The 18,490-nt window shown below is 33.4% G+C and overlaps 1 protein-coding gene across 1 annotated transcript; it reads left to right on the forward strand.

Annotated features, from left to right (window-relative positions):
• The first annotated feature begins 519 nt into the window (after positions 1–519).
• LOC127854583 (uncharacterized) lies at positions 520–11,671 on the forward strand. The gene is made up of 6 exons (XM_052389645.1): positions 520–651; positions 3,024–3,081; positions 5,380–5,550; positions 6,187–6,357; positions 6,976–7,104; positions 11,343–11,671. Exons 1-6 carry the CDS (start codon positions 526–528, stop codon positions 11,669–11,671), a joined length of 984 nt encoding a protein of 327 aa, XP_052245605.1. The 5' UTR covers positions 520–525.
• Positions 11,672–18,490: the final 6,819 nt, after the last annotated feature.

Below are 18,490 nucleotides of genomic sequence, written 5' to 3' on the forward strand. Positions count from 1 at the left end.
TATCTATCTATCTATCTATCTATCTATCTATCTATCTATCTATCTATCTATCTATCTATCTATCTATCTATCTATCTATCTATCTATCTATCTATCTATCTATCTATCTATCTATCTATCTATCTATCTATCTATCTATCTATCTATCTATCTATCTATCTATCTATCTATCTATCTATCTATCTATCTATCTAACTCTCCTGAAACGTCATGGCAGAAAAAGGCAACCATACATATCAAAACTGCTCTTATTATCCCTACGATTTCTAATATCAGTTTGTTAGAAACACGCCTCATTGGGATGTCTGCGAAGTAAGAAGTTGCACGATAGCATAGGCAACAAACATGGATATTAAAGATCTTTTGAAATGTCTGATTGTGTACTGCATCATTATTTTTTGTGTGGGTCACTTGACCACAGGTCAACAAAGCTCATGTTCCCAATGCACAAGGTTCGAAATGAGAAAGGACTTGTCTTGTCATGTAGTGTTAATTTTTTTTAGAACTACAGAACTGACAACTTGCATGAGGGAGTGCACGGACGATTGCCCTGGATTGTTGTACAATGAACTTGAAAGAAATTGCACTTTATGCGCATCGGTAAAATTTGAAACTGGAAACCCTGAGAAAAAGGCGATAGCGTTTGAAAAGGTACGTTAAAGAGTTAAATTGCTGCGTAGTTCTATTAACATGTATTGTTTAAATGTATTGGTATATATTTATTTATAAAACTGTTCCAGTCGCAAGTCGTATGATATTGTTTACGGACACGTTTACATTTAATTAATATTTTTTGTACCAACGATAATAAAACTGAATTAAAAAAACTTGGTCGAAACGGAAGAAAAACGAAGGTCCGAAAATTAAAAAAAGAAAAACACAAGTTATAGTTGTTTCTAATAACTAAAAAGACAAGGCAGTGAAAGCGCTTTACAAATCTATTGTCATTAGTATACCAGCTAATTATTATCTTCAGCACATTTCAAGATATCATAAAATGATCTAGTGTTTTTTTTGGTCCAAAAATCGACCTTTTATGAAACCAGTTTTATATTTGTAGATTAAAACATCGAGTCCTCTTTTTAATCTTTTTGCGATTGAACATGATGCTAGCTTTTCAACAACATTACATAACGTTAATGGTCGTAGGTTTATCAGATAACATCTCGGTTGTTTGTTTGTTGGGGTTGCAAGTTGTAAGTTCAGGTGTTTGTGTAATAGACAAGCAGTTTGTAATAAAAGGATAATTTATCCATTTTTTAAAATAAAGTGACGTAACTTATTCCAAATTACTTTAAAGAATCTATCATAACTTGAACTTTTGTCATGTTTAATATCTGTTAGCGTTATGGGTATTTGTTAAATATTAAGCAGTCGTTCTAACGACTTAGATTGAAATATTCTATATTTGTATATTAAAATTAGATAGGTCCCCTTTATATCGTAATCCGTGTCGTTGCCATTGTGTCGTAAAGAATTTCAACAAATCAAACAGCTTCGTTTAAAATATCACTTTGCTCATTCATATTAGCAACTTTGTTTATTTAATACAATGTTACGACTTGTTTGTATAATGTTTCGATTCAAGTGAGGACAAGTATGTTTATGGTTTTCCCCATCTTCTATCAATTTAGCTATAGAATGAATAAGAGCCCCTTTTAATTATTTTTCACGCACATTTTCTATTTCATTGTGTAGGTCAATACATTTGTATTCAAAGTTTCATTTACCGATTTTAAAAATTCGATCACTTTCTTTAATTAAATTATATACCCCTTTTTTAAAAATGTAGCTATATGATGAGAACTAAATATTTTTTCTTCTTATTTCCATAATTAATGATTCTAGCAATAATTTATCATTTATAACAAATTGTATGTTATTGTTTGACATGTTTTCAATATTTTCTATGTTGTGAATTGGAATACAATTTTGTTGTTTTAATATTTTGTACCAAAGTATTTAATAAGAAATGCAGTTTAAATATCCTTCAACAGTGAATTGTTAAATTTCCATAGCCCCTTTCCAGGTCATTTATCATCAAAACCTATTTCTGGATCTTTAATGGAATGCTCTGATTTATAGTTTGAAACAATACTTTTGATTTATAGTCTAATTGATTTTTTTCCAAAATGTCTTCTTCAAGTCGCATGGCACATTTTACAACAGCTTTATTCTCAAGCAGTTAACATGAGACAAATTATCTCATAATACTTTCACAAGAGTCATAACTCAGTGTTCTTCAATTTCAATACAATATTGCAAAGCGTCTTCTCCGGACATAGTTAACGCACCATGTGAGCTCCACTGCATGTTAATACTCTCCGAAGACCGAACATGACTTGGTAATGTGTAAAAACTAAAAATATTGCGTTTCGTCATTGCTTTCACTTGCGATTTTAAATAATAATTCGCTTTGTCGTTCCACATATCATTTCAAAATAAGTATGATATTCTTAGAAAATGGGCTAATATGCCAGCCTTTTCAGCACCGGTATATAGGGAAAAAGGTTCATAAAGTAAATTATCTTTCACCAACTAGGTTAGGATTAATCATGACCCCCGGGGTATTCAAATTTGGCATATTTTCCATAAGCTGTAATGCTTCAAACAGTTTCAGTTAACCTATAGCTATGCCTCCCAATGAAACATACGATTCATATTCCTCTAGATTTCTAGTCAAGACTGCACAGTTATCTTATGGAAGTTATGAAGCAAGTGTAAAATTTCTTATCTTTTGATATAAAAGTACAGTTAGATGTACCGCAAGCCCCTTTTGATTACTATTTGCAACCAGCAAAGTCAGTATGTCTGATAGTATTAATGGATTACAAATCACTTTCGCCAATCTTAACAATTACTGCAAAATATTCCTTTTTTGTAATTATTTAAAATGTTGATTACAGTTTAACAAATTATGACAATTCAATGTTTGGAAATAATTTGACACCGATTAAGAAAATGTTATATACTAATTTAATCCTTTTTTTAATGCTAACATTTGTGTTTTTTTATTAATAAAGGTCCAGAAAAAATGTGATGACAAGACTCCATATGATTCTACAAAAACGCCGCAAACATGTGAGTAATCGTCAGGATTTTCAGAAATGTGTCGTAAAGATGGTATATCTCAATTATTACGCAGTAATATACATTCGGTAAATGTTTTGTGGTGTTAAAAATTTATATGTATAATTTATATTTATATATAAATTCGCAAACACGTTGTCCATTTATATGCTGAAATACAAAAAGTTGCAGTTATCGTTTTCATTAACATCTAACCAATCAAACTACTAACAACGGCTCACAACGATAAACATGTTTGGTAACATTTCTACGTGTAGTAATAGTATGCGATAGCTGATGGCGCCTCGAGATTTAAGAGGATGCACGTGTTCGTAGGTTCGATGAGTAGCAACTTTTTAACATTTGTATTATTTTATTCATTCCTAAAAAATAAGTAATAGGTTTTTAGTGACATCAAAATCAAACCGTTTATAACAAGTACTGGCAGTATAGAATACATACCTCAATCGATTTGGCGAATGTGTTGGATTGTGTAGAATTTCTCAAGTACATATGATAAGTGTGTGCTAATTTGATTCATTCAAATGGTTATGCATTAATATAATGAATATTTGTCTCAGTTTGTTGTCCGTTTAAGGACCAGAAGAACGAAAAGATCATCGGAAACACGCATGTCGCATCATGTTAATCCATCTGTACTTTTTACATAACTAACATTAGAAGTTGACTTTAAAACAGAGAGTTTACCACGAGGAAACAGCATGTCGTGTTCATAGCACGACGATCAAGGTCCCTTCCATAATTCGAAAATCAAATTATGCTATGCTACAACTTCTCCGGACAAGAACGTAATCGTTCATTAAGGATGCTTACTTCATATATTCAATGATATGTCGCGGGTATGGCCAGTTTTGCTAGCTAAAAGGTTGATGTCACATTTGAGATCGAGACCAGTTTTCCTAGCTAAAAGGTTGATGTCACATTTGAGATCGAGACCAGTTTTTCTAGATAAAAGGTTGATGTCACATTTGAGATCGAATATTAATATTGGCATAATAGGGCTTGTTTAGATTTCAATTCATCATCCGTCAAGCAATTTCTAAAAGCTTGCAACGAATATTCTACATTTGATGATGCTGTATTGCATGTTGAGTTACACCGATACTACGCCACACTAGCGTCAAAAGTCGCAATGCTGACGCTGAATATCGAAACACACGCCAAATGTCTCAGCACATATCAAGTTTTAGGTGACTGTAAATAAAAGCAGATTACCCACAAATAATAAAAGAATATAACATATAGTCATGAAATTTTTGCATCAACATATTTAGCAATATTACGGTACTATGTGCAACCAATTTTGCAGCAGTTGTCCATTTCTGGTGATCGTAACATGAGTATTACTTTATACTGCTAATCGGATATTTTATTTCAACATACATGTATCAGCGTTATCCAAGGGTACAGTATCAAGGTAATGCACATGTTCATTGAAAGGTGTCTTCAACCGACTATTTTACTGCGTAAAAAAACACTACATAATTGACCTTTCACCGGATGCTACAGTCCTCGTGAAACCAAAATAGCAATTGTCAGATGTGAAAATTTCAATGGTAAAAAAATAACGACATATTTTACAAAAAACATTAAAAATGAACTAATATTAAACGTTCCGAAATGTTTATATAATCGGTCAAAATATCTTAACTAATTATCATTATATCAACACATTCACATGGCAATTAGTATGTAAATATTCAATAAATACATGTATTTTTCTCCAGTACAAATTTACCTATTTCCCTTATAGTTTTCAACATGTTAAACAATACATACACAAATGCATGTTGCAATAATTGGAAAGTAATTTATATAATACGTTTAAATCTTTTCATAAAAGAAGAAGAATTAATGAATAGATTATTTCGGAAGTAATGAAGACCCTAGTGGAACAACATACCAGTTGTTTTTTGTGCTTTAGACCCATGCCAAATTCTGTTTATCCATTTGTACTCATAACATATGCTAAATAAGAATAAACAGTTAACTTAAAAACAGAGATTTAGAACATACACATAACATAAACCATACCGCAAACGATTGCATATACACTATTGGTCCGCTGTAATAGTTACTAATATTCTGTAGCCCACACCATCCTTCATTGTCCACACACATTGAATGATTATTTCTGCAATTTGTTAAATTGTGTGTGGTTTTGTAAAAGAAAAAATCTTTAATATTAAAATATGGCTAAACACGTCTTAATGTAGGAATATGTTTGAAATCAGTGCCATTAAAGTTTTAAACAAAACTGTGCTGTCTATGGAAACTGTTCTGTTATAGTGTGCCCTCCGTTCGAGAACAAAAAGAACGGGAAAATGGTTGGAGAATCTCTGATTGAAGGTGCCACTAAGAATTTGACCTGCCACCCCGGGTACAGTCCTCGAGAAAGAAATAATGTTGTGAGCAAATGTAAAAATAGCAAATGGACAAAAATTACGGAGTGTGCTATAGGTATCATTTGTGAATTTTAAATTCGTATTTTTAAAAAAGTCTATGTTTGATTATTATTTCCTTTACCATGACCAAGTTAATTTCCACCATTTGATGAACAGGTCCGATCATAATCTTCTAAAAGCATTTGCAACTTAAATATTATATCGTCACGCAAATTATTAAACCTCTACATTCATTTCATTAAAGAACGAGTTTGACAAAAACAAAAGCTACCGTTTTGGGGTTGAGTAGTTGCGCAACGCGTTGTTTATTTCGAAACTATGAACTGCTTAAAACAAATATCGCATCACCATAATCATTGTGTACATAGTTCACACAAGCCTAAAAAAGTGTTCTTAAAAAACATAGTGAAAACATTTTAATTATATATCAAATGCCGACCATAAATGCATTAAAATAATACCAGTAGGCCTAAATAGCATACCTATGCTCTGTTTCCTACACTAGCCCAAGCGATCCATGCAGCTTACATGGTCATTTTTACTATTGGTTAAATTGTTTGTGTCTTTATGATAAAATATTGATTAATAAAATATCTCAACGTGCATTGCAATGAAGACACAGTTTCTAGATAGTTGTCATCTTTTGGAAACACTTTTTTATTTGCTGTCTTTGGAAATTGTTACTTTGTAGTGTGCCCTACTTTTGAGAACAACAACAACGGGAAAGTTGAAGGAGACTCTCTGTTTGAAGGTGCAACTAGAAATTTGACTTGCAATCCCGGATACAGTCCCCGAGACAGCAATGCTGTATTGAGCCTTTGTCAAAATGGCCAATGGACAAAAATAACGGAATGTATTAAAGGTATCACTTATGAAATGTATATGTTTGTTTGTACAGTTTTATTGTTTTAATTTCCATCACCATGTTAAAGAATTACCACCAGTTGACTTAAAGGCTAGATCGTAATTTTGTTACAGCATTTACATTAAAATATAATATCTGTACTCATATATTCAACCTTTACATTTATTTTAATTAAAACATCGACCTTGAATGAGGAACAAAAGCTACCGTTTTGTGAATGTATATATGCGCTATGCTTAAATTTATTTTGCAACTGGTAGAGACAAATATCGAATTATGTGAATTCATCTGAACTTAAAATGTATTTAAAAACAGTCAAAGAAGTTTAGTTTCAAACAAACAGTTATCATGTATATTAGATATCAACCTGAAATGCTTACAATACTAGTCCGTTTTAATAGTTTAACGATGCTCTGTTCCCAACACAAGCCCCAGCAGTCGGCTTGTTGGTCAGTTATACTCATTGTTAAATTATCCTTGCTATTGATATAACGTATTCAATGTAAAAATATGCCAACGCACGTGTCAATTATAGCACAGTTGTGAGACTATTGACCTCCTTTGGAAACACAAGTGTTGTTTATATGATGTCTTTGGAAACTGTTCCTTTTGTAGTCTGCCCTCCTTTTGAGAACAACAGCAAAGGGAAAGTTGCAGGAGACTCTCTGTTTGAAGGTGCAACTAGAAACTTGACTTGCGACTCCGGATACAGTCCCCGAGACGACAATATCTTAGTCAGCCAATGTCAAAATGGTCATTGGACAAACATAACGAACATAACGGAATGTGTTAAAGGTAGCATTTGTGAAATTAAAATATTTGTTTGTTAAAAAGTCTATATATGATTTCAGTTTCCATCATTATTACCAAGGAAATTTCCCTCAACTGTCGAACAGTTCAGATGATAATCGTCTAAAAGAATTTGCAACTTCAATATTATATTGTTACTCTAAATAGTAAACCTCTACCTTAATATAATTAAACAGTTGTTTAGACAGCACCAAAAGCTACCGTTTTGTGGTCTGGATGAATATATGTGCGCTACGCGTTAATCTATTTTGCAACTACAAACTGCTGGAGACAATTATCGAATCATGTTAATCGATCTGTAACATATTTAAAATGGCACTAAGAGGTTAAACATAACGAATGTGTTCAAAGTGTTATTTATGCATTTTAAATATTTGTTTGTAAAGTAGTCAATGTTTAATTATAATTTTCATGACCATGACCAATTATATTTCCACCAGTTGTCGAAAAGGTCATATCATAATCTTGTAAAAGCATTTACAACTTAAAATGTATATCTTTAATCAACAAATTAATTCTACATTCATGAAATTAAAATACCGACTTTGACAGCAACTAAAAGCTACCGTTTTGGGAATTATTACATGCGCTAGGAGTAAATTTAATTGTCAATTAGAAATTGCTGGGGACAAATATCGGTTTAGTTTTGCTTATTACATATATCATATAAGGCTAAGAAATTAACTTCAAAACAAAAAGTTATAACATATACATTATAAAAAAGAACCGGAATTAATAACATTAATACTTGTCCGCTTTAGTAGTTTACCGATGCTCTGTTCCAATCTCTAGCCCCAGCAGCCAATGCATCGTACATTGTCATTTTACTCTTTATTAAAATACCAGTGCTTTTATGATAAAAAGTATTACATTTTATAAAATTGGCGACATATGTATCAATTATGACACAGTTTTGAGACCATCGAACGTGTCAATAATCTCACAGTTTTGAGATTATCGATCTCATTTGAAAATAACGTTGTTTGCTTACACTTGTAGCAGCGTTAAATGTCGCATCGCCAGTATATGTCACAGGCTACGAGATTTGTCGCAACGTTGAGGATTGATGTCGCAAGGAACGATAAACGTCGCAAATCCTATTGACGATATTTGTCGCAACGTTAACGATAAATGTCGCAAATATTCAACTGCTGATATATGTCGCAACATTAATGATAAATGTCGCATACCTTTGTTAGTCATTTTAAAAATGACTAAAACTCTAAGGTTAGATCTAGATTACCCGACGAGGTTTTTTGGGCCGACTTCCACAAGAATGGTCAGTTTTTAGTTAGTATTGTCCTAAATGGTCAGTTGTGGTCATTATTGTCCTTAATTGTCAACTGCGGTGAAGATCGACCGAAGCAGTCAAATTTATTCATTTTCGACCATAAACGTTAAGTTGCAGTCAAAAATGACAAAAAATCCTTGTATTAAATTGGTCGGAAATCGGAGAGTAGCCCGTAAGTTTTTGCTTAGGGTTTACGACCGTTTCGACTGGTTATATAAGGTCAGTCTTACAGAAACCGTCTTAGTAGAATATGTGAAATCCTCGGAATTTATGCTGGAAAATGATAAAATCATCGATCCAGGATCGCACCGGTACATCTGGTCCCAACCTCTTTGCACAGCTTTGTGGCTAATTATGGAGCCGGCAAAGGAAAATGCCTTTCTATGAAAACTGCCAGGAATTACGGGTTCTCTTCTTTATGTGCGCTTACCTCGTGAGATTTGGTATATTATTGTTTGTCTAGATACTCTCTTCAATGATTTTGTAAGTATGACACCGCCTTTGCGGTTGTATCTATGTCCTAGTCGGTTCGGTGACGTAACCGTATCGCCCATCAGTGTTCGAAAGATTATCGCAATATCTGGCAGTGGACTGTTCCAGACGATTCGTCAACTTATTAGGCATTCCTCGTTTGTAAATGCGGGGCTATATCTGCGTTAAGCTACTTTATGCGGCTGGAACACGGTATAAGAAATATAGACGGCAGCGGCGGAATTTAATTTTCAACTGCAGCAATGGATAAACATAAAACATAATAACTGAATACACAATATGTGTTACCCTTGTATTTTATCAAAATTAACATGAAAGTATGTATTTGATCATATAAATTAAATGTGTTCCCAAAAACAACTTATTATATAACCAATTACTTTTACGGCATTTCATAACATGATGTTTTTGGAAATTAATTAAACAGTTTTTGTTGTTTCATAAATATTACAATAACTAAATTTCCAAACGCATCATGTTATGAAATGCCGTAAAATTATTTGGTTATATCATAAGTACTTTTTGCGAACATAAGTATATATATCATTAGTCATTTTAATCCAACATTCTTAAGAGTTTTTTTTGGCTACAAAATCAATAACTTACCGATCGAATAGCTTAATTTTTGGTGAAATTATGTGGTCAAAATAAAATGACGTCACGATAGTAAACAACTTTTAGATCTATAAGTATAAGCATTTGTAAGGTCAATTAACAGGATGCAGAATCAATGGGGTTTTCAGGGGTTTACACACGGGCTGGACAAATGTAATCACACCGTTAAGATCTTTATTTTTGCAAATATCTCAAGTAATTGAAATACATTTGCAAAAATCTATAGTGCATGAAAAACAGTTTATCTTGCAGTTTGTGCCGATGCCTTAAGGTATAAGAATAAATCTTTGAATACGTCATAAATCAGTGACACAATTTCACGTTGCATGAAACCTAACGTGTACAATGAATGCAGTAAAAATGGAATGTTTGAACAAGAACACATTATTATTAAATAAAGTAATTTTGATGTATTTCGCATTGCCATAAGCAGCATTAAAATCTGTCTTTAATGCACTTGTTAAAATTCTTAAGAAAAGTTGTTAAACAAAGTTATTTGAAATAAAGCACCATTTACCGTCGTGTATAAATCCAATAAAGTTAAAAGATGGGACCTCAAAAATTCACGTGATCCTGCACTCTGTTAAGATGTATTTTATTTTGTTTAAAAGCATGTGAAAGAAACGATCTGACACGAGTTGTCATTCCATACCATATTTTATTAAACTCGTCCAGGAAATTAGTTAGTAACACAATATCTGAACTCGTTCAATACAAAATGGTATTTTGTGTTGCTGTAATTTAATGTTACAGTTTTGTCACATCTTACAAACTTTGGCCAATCTTAATAACAGCAATCAAGTAAGCACATGTAAATCAATAACTGTTATTCGAGCCAAGAATTATACAAATTTATTTGGTCAACTTTGACCACAACTGACCATTTCGGACAATACTAACCGCAAGTGACAATTAAGGTAGATACTGATCACAACTGACCATTTCGGACAATACTAAGTAAAAACTTACCATTTTGGTGCAAGTCGGCACATAGAATCTCATCGGGTAATCTAGATCTAATCTTAAAGTTTTAGTCAATGTACTTCAACTTATCATTTTTAACATGACTTACAAAGGTATGCGACATGTATCGTTAATATCGGCAGTTTTAATATTTTGCGACATATTTCGTTAATATTGCGACATATATCGTCAGGAGGATTTGCGACATTTATCGTTCCTTGCGACATTTATCGTCAACGTTGAGACAACTCTGGTAGCTTGCGACATATAACGACGATGCGACATTTAACGGCGCTACACCTGAATAACTAAAAGACATGTTAAATCTATTTCCAGACTGTCCGCAATTTATCACGCCAAAGAATGCAACCGTTGAAGGAGAATCTATCTATGTCGGATCTACACGAACTCTACAATGTGACAATAACTACAAGCCTGTGAATGAAAGCAAGATCAAAAGTGTTTGTGATAACGGCATGTGGTCGAGCATAACCAGATGTTTTCCAGGTATGATAATATATTTAACAATGTATAGCTATACATTTTTCAAACCGGTTCACTTTTACAAGTTACGTTGTGTAACCAGTGTCTTTTGACAGTCGCGGTATTACTGACTATAGGTTCATATTAAATTTATACCGTGACTCCCATTATTTGCCTCACTAAGTAAATATCTAACTTAATATTTTGAATCGAAACTACATACAATGCAAAATTAAAGGTACGTGATCTGTGTGGGCAATGAATATATGAATATAGTATATACGTGCTTACGCTATACTTTATCGATACTCGAATATTTGTGTTTTAGATAAGTGGGAGTACCGTGCGTTTGAGTTTAACCAATCCATCTACGTGTCACTAATCAGTCAGACACCTTGCGAAGGCTGTGGTAGGAGTCCGGACGGGAGAGAGAGAAAGAGAGAGAGGAGAGAGAGAGAAGAGCGAGAGAGAGGGAGGAGAGAGAGAGAAGAGAAGAGAGAGAGAGTAGATAGAGAAAGAAGAGAGAGAGAGAGAGAAGAGAGAGAGAGCGAGAGAAGCGAGAGAGAAAAGAAGCAGAAAGAGAGAACAGAAGACAGCATATACAAGATACATAGAGACAGAGAGGAGAGAGTTATAGAGAGAGAGAGAGAGATATAGACGAGATATCGCGCTCGAAGTCGATCGATCCGCCAGAGAGAGAGAAGAGAGAGAGAGAGAGAGAGAGAGCATATTTGATATACAGCTCATGTATCATTCACGTAATGGTTTTATTTCAAATTTATTTTAACAGGCGTTTTGTAAGGGGGTCGATGGTCACGTGATCACAATCGATGACGAGAAAGAACAACAATGGCTGAAAACAACAGCGCCAATCGTAAATGGTATTTGCGGTTTAAGTTTATGTATATATTCAATGTACGCATGGCTATATCGAAGAAAAAATGACATCCATTCACAAGGATTATCAAATTGTTTTTAATTTGCGTTTACCTTGTTGAAACATCTTACATGAACATTTGATGGTAACGTATGCCTGTAACATAAACACACAAACCGTGTGTCAAAATGTCAAAATTCAATGTTATATACCATAAAGAACAAAGTTAATATTGTATTGCATGCATGCGGAACTATTGTTGCCATGTCCGTATAAAATAGGAAATGAAATGAGGTGTTAATACACAAGTTATGTTCAGTGATGACAGGTTAAGTTTGACGATTAGCGTTTCGACAGTTATTAATGCCTCATTTAAGTACAGCAGTTATACTGTCTATACCTTGTTTTAGCAGTACTGTGTGATATTAAAACGAAAAAAAAAACGTCTTTTGAATTTAAACATAGAAAGTAAATGGATATTACACTCAACCTATTTATTGTAATTAATATTGTAGATCTGGGTAGAATCTGGTTAGGCATTACAGAAACAAATGTCACTGGCAAATTTGCGAGGATGCATGATGAAGCAAACGTGTTCTATTATAATTGGGCAAGAGGTCAACCTAACAACTACGGCGGAGATGAGAGGTGTGTTAATGCCGATAACTTTTGGGCCTGGCATGACAGGTTCTGCACAGCGATATCGTTCATAGTCTGTGAATTGCCCAACTGACTACCTATTGTTTGTTTAACAGTATGATTTGTTTAGCATGCCTAAAATTTCGTTCACATCTGTGCGTGCCGCGGCATTTGTATACACAAGAAAACATAAAATTTAAAATACTAATGTACATTTTACTGGCACAAAAACAAATAGGATTTTGAGTATGTATTTACATAGATGTATTCTTTGTTTTGCTAATTATTTACAGAAACAGCAAAACTTTTCGAATATTAATTACCTGTAAATTCAACAGTCAAAGCCAAAACCAGCATATAAACTGTCAACAACATCCAAAAGTCAATCAGCAGACAAGTTATGAATGGGCCGGGCTCTGTGGAAACCCATTTTTCACAGACCCCGGCCAAAATCTATTTTATTAACTCAACAAATGGGATTCCGATAGCATTGAGAAACATATTCAAGTAAAATGGCTTAACTGTCGAAATAATCTCGATCAGCAGTGCATTTGCGTTGCTATCAAATCATGTGTTCTCGAAACAATAAAGTACTATACAACGATTTATGACGACGTATAGCAATTTGTTTACAACAGCATCTTAATTGTAAGTCTTTATTTTTGAAGTTAATGCAGACGAACAATATTCATCTATACTCTTTCGATAAAGTTCATGTTTCCGCGCGTACCAATGACATCATCATTCAGTTATCATACTGAAACAATCTTGCATCATTTTTAGCATAAGACTTACAATTCATACAAACTGATCAATGATGAGAAATGATTTTAATCGAAAATTAAGTGAATATAGCCGACATAAATTAACTGTTTGTTTCAAAATAGTTATTCCTTTACTCGACTGTTGTCCTTTGTTTTTGGTTCAAATTATTGGTTTAGTTTAAACCTATTTACTTTGCTAGATTGCACAAAAACTTTAGGCTTATTTGAAACGTTACTCGAGTCCGTTTCCTCGGACTAAAACCTGTACTTGGTGTATATGGGGGAAATCTAAAGAAATCTACCACTGTGAGAACCCGTGATCTCCCGATCGCTAGGCGGACACAATATCCACCACATCACTGAAATTGTTATCTCATTGAATCAACATAAATTGCATTCCTTTAAAAAGAGCGCCGGTATATATGCTCACCCGTGTTTTACCCATCACATTAATTTTAGTTTTACGGTATGGGAAGATACTTTTCAATACCAATAGTCAACAAGCAACAGTGTCAAAGGTTTAAAGCGCAATTCAGCATTATATTGTCTATTTAAAAATAGCTCTTTTCAAATAACATCTTTTCCCGGGTACTTTCCGAGAGCGCATTAAAATCGTTTTGAAGGATATGCACATGATATACACACAGGAACTATTGGTCACGGGGGGACTGTATGGTTCTGAAAATGTTATTCAGTGCGCGTTATTTGTCGGGGGGGGGGGTAACCACTGAATGCGTGTGTTTCAAATAATTTATTTTGACCGCTTTTTTAAACGACTCCATCAAGGTACACATGTACATTGAAAGCGTGAAAACGGGGAATAGGATCTGCTTTAATTAATTCAGTTTTACGGAATAAAGACGCAACGCCCCTTCTAGCAAGAAAACATAAAACTTTTCAAAATTATCTCCAATAGTAAAAGTGGTAAAGCTGGCCAAACGCTTTAACTACGTGACAGAAATGAAACAACGGAAGCAATTTTGTAAGAAGAAATAGACCCGACACTTATATTAAAAAAGGAACGTAAGCAGTTTAGCCTTGCATGAGGTTTAGACAGAATAATAACCACTTTTACCATTGATAGGTAATAAAGATTGCATTTAAATGCGTTACAGTTTATTGTTTAAATGATTTATTTTTATTGATACACAACATTATTTTCCTGGACTGGTGTGTTTGAATGGTTGGTTATGTTAATTATAACTTTTATTAACAGATCATTATTCTACTGCATGATTTCCCTACGCACGTGTTCGTGTATTTTTCTATGTGTGCATGTGTGTATTGCACGGTTTGTATTATGGTCAAAGATAATTCGCTAAACATCTGTTTATGTATTATTATTTAGACTGCGGATTCAATTGACTAGTTTCTTTTTGGAAAAACATTTTTGTAACCAGGTGTGTATGTTTGTCAAGAATTGTGGAATTAATCACATATTTTCAAATGTGTATACTATGATTTCCTTACACAGTTTTATACATGAATGTAAGATTTGATGTTGACTATGGCTTCAATTAATCGTTTTATTGTAATGTAACGTGAGTTTCCTTGACCGGTGTACACGTATATTTATATATGGATCAATAAGGTGTAGAACAATATCCGTAGACATACGAATGGGTATAGTTTTCGGATACTCTAAGTTTTCGGACACCCTCTTTTTGGGACAAAATAATTAGTTTTCGTGACTCGTATTTTTCGGTCATGCACGTTTTCGTCTATCATTTATGACTCTTAATTTTCGGACAGTATATTTTACAGCGCTATTTAACAGATTTCGGCACTGTATACCCTTATCTTGTAATTCTTTGATCATGGATTTTTACAAACAGATAAAGGTAATAAAACCTGGGAGACACATGCCTGAGGGCATTGGACCATAACATTTGCGTAATTGGGAAAAAAAAGCGGTAGGAAACAACCGCTTCACCCAACAGCATTTTAAATTATATCTTTCTATTAAGGAAGTAGTATGTTTAATGTGGTGACTTTTTTGTTCTGTATCATTTCAGGCAAGAGTTATCAAAGCTATGAAGATGTATTAATTTCAAAGTATAAACACTATTTTGCATTGAGTTATTGATTTTATTTCAATATAATTATAATTTTATTTTATATTCTTGTCTTTGTACCTTTTTTATAATATCCGTATCTAAATTTTTGGACATGAAAAAAATTAAGTGATCGAAAATATAGAGTAAAAACGGTTAATAAATTTTTAAATATGTTTCAAAGTGATTTCCATAAATACATGTATATTTAAGTTTTATATGTGGATTATGTATTTTGTTAACTGGTTATTTTGGGTAAAACATTATTTCTAATGACATTTGCAAGTGAATGTTTGTATATGAGGCGTGCTTATTATAGAAACTGTTTTCATTCTAGTGTAACATGAGTTCTCTACATAGATGTGCATGAAGGTATTGAGCATGTCTTTTATTGACTGATCATTGTGCGATAACATGACTTTCCTGGATATATGTACAGAACTTTTTGAATGTGTAGAATCTGGATAACCTTTATTGTCGTCATTGTGGTATAATAGGCTTCGCTTATCCAGCGTACGTATGTTTGAACATGAGTTTATTCATTTAATAGCAAGGACGTGTTTACATGTATAAATATTTCTCCTAAATGAGGACGCCTTTACCAACAGGGCGTCGCGTCTGCAATGCAGGCTTTACTTAATTGTTAAGGTGAGCAGACGCTTTATACTTCTCAGAAATCTCTCAAATTCTTACCCATAAAGAAAAATGAACTGGCAGCATGCCTGTCGTGTGATTTCTATCATTTAAACACAGTGTTCTTCTGTTTAATATTTGATCAAAATTTGACAACTCTTGTTCAACTGTGAAAAGTACTTTTAATGTCTGAGATGTTTTTACTTTTTATGTCCCTCAGTCTATACTGGAGAATATATTGTTTTTGACCTGTCTGTTTGTTGGTTTGTTTGCGTCACACTTTAACATTGGCCATAATTTTTGCAATATTGAAGATAGCAACTTGATATTTGGCATGTATGTGTATCTCATAGAGCTGCACATTTTGAGTGGTGAAAGGTCTAGGTCAAGGTCATCTTTCAAGGTCAAAGCTCAAATATTTAGGGGACATAGTGTTTCACTATCACATTTTGTTTTTTATATATTGTGTGTGAATAAATAGTATTATCATATCTTTTGCTGTTGACTCTGTTGCCCTTTTGCCCTTGCTGGTGTTATCAAGGACAAAATGTTTACGCGACACGTGAAATCAAGCTAAACTATTAAAGAGAAATGTTGACAGATATTAACTTTAAATGAACTGAACACCTTTATATATCATGTTATGTTTATATCGTATGTTTATATCAAATCGAATACATAAGCATCAATGTGGTCAATATATTTAAACGATTCGTCATTCCTTATGTAATTAACCTTAAAAGTATTGTCGTGTGTTGACTAGCGTATACAAATTGTACACATGGTATACTCTCGATAAGTCATTGTCGGTTAGGTACTTCTTGTTAGTACATCGGGTAATCTTAAGATTTTCTGCACGCTAAATATACTAAAACGTACACCGGAGTATAACTGTATGTCTTTAAATGTATTTTACCGCCTCAGGTTACATTGTTGTATTCTTAAGAATACCAGGAGAACATTCAAGTAGTACTTGTGCCTACAACGACTGATTGAGAATTTGTTTTAGACAGCTCTATCATCCCATTATATACCGTTCGATTTCAAATTGACAAGATGAAAGGTGCAATTTCCGTTTATCCGTAATCTTTCTCAATAAATACCGACCCTAACAGCATGATGACATTTATTGGTAAATAGTCCATTAGAAACGAATTGAATTAAAATGCAGATTCGTCATTATATATCTGCTTATTGAACCAGTTGATTGATTACATGTATTGTATAAATACAGTTTGCCAACATCATGCCTTTTTCGAGCAAGACGGACATCTAAGCTGTGTAATTGGGCTTTCTTCTAGAGATGTATTCCGTTCATATACGATACAGGGTTCCGAATTCTTGTCAACATGAACTAGTGTAGTTGATATTTGTAGTTACTCATTATCAGAATGTTTCAGAAAACTGCAATCCTGTTGACGAGGTTTATATTTAAAGTATTTCTTGACAGAAGGGCGAAAAAACATTTTTCACAAATGGTGTTATAGAAAAAAAGAGTACATACACAGGGACCTATACGTCCCCGATACATGATCTTTAAACTAGGATAATAACACTCCTTAATGTTACAAATATCGGTTTGTTAATGAAAAATGTACCACTCGAAAAGGTTAGATCATTAAGCGTTTGAAACACTTTTAATCGATCATCTTGGAAATACTCTTTGTTGTGAATAAAGCGATAACAGTACGCGGTAAATGGTAAAATTCACAGGTTGAAGTAACGTACCCTGCATAGTATATGGGCCCAGGAGCCCAATATATTCAAATAAATATATAAAATCATGTTTATTGAGAGAACAATTTGACAAAGAGCCATGAAAAAAACAACCCACCCTCTGATATTGGAATCATTACAAGGTCATTAACTAGAATTAATCATAAACCTGTCTTCGCGGGCCGCAAAAATGTCAAAAATAGTTTTAATCCAAAGCATCCCTTGGTCCTCTTATGGGCAATAGACCAACCTTCCAAAAATAAAAAAAAATACTGTAAAGAAATCTTACCAGCCGTTTACTCACAGTCGGTCGATAACCATTTTTGAGTTTTCTCCCCTTAATCTATAGCTTGCGTCCTATTCTTTTAAAACAGCGAGGCATGTAACATAATGCATGCATATGCAACCACTTACCCCTAAAAACTAATTTCAACACAATCAGAATGAGTAAGTATTTTTCATTTATTTTCATTTGTCAAAGCGTCGTTGTTGTTGTTGATTGGATGATCATCTGCCTGGCTCTGTCAGTGTAATTCACTGCTAAGCCGTGTTCAAGAGCAATGGCGACTTTCGTTTACAAGTAAATCAAATGTATGGTTAAAACAGTTGTTGCAAAGAAAATATAAACTTTTGGAATTAGTAAGTGGTTGCATATGCATGCATTATGTGTCGACCTCGTTGTTTATAAAAGGAATAGGGCGCGAGCTATCATTAAACATGATTTTATATATTTATTTGAATATATTAGGCTCCTGGGCCCATATACTATCCAGGGTACTTTCACATGTGGTAA

This window comes from Dreissena polymorpha, chromosome 13 (assembly GCF_020536995.1).
Source record: "Dreissena polymorpha isolate Duluth1 chromosome 13, UMN_Dpol_1.0, whole genome shotgun sequence".
In the NCBI taxonomy this organism is placed as follows: domain Eukaryota; kingdom Metazoa; phylum Mollusca; class Bivalvia; order Myida; family Dreissenidae; genus Dreissena; species Dreissena polymorpha.

Bases quoted from the DNA above. Each gene is read 5' to 3' on its own strand.
- LOC127854583 (XM_052389645.1), top strand. From the start codon at position 526: ATGAGGGAGTGCACGGACGATTGCCCTGGATTGTTGTACAATGAACTT. The intron at 6,358-6,975 runs GTATCACTTATG...TTCCTTTTGTAG, and splicing joins AATAACGGAATGTATTAAAG to TCTGCCCTCCTTTTGAGAAC. The intron at 7,105-11,342 runs GTCAAAATGGTC...TTTGTGTTTTAG, and splicing joins CAATATCTTAGTCAGCCAAT to ATAAGTGGGAGTACCGTGCG.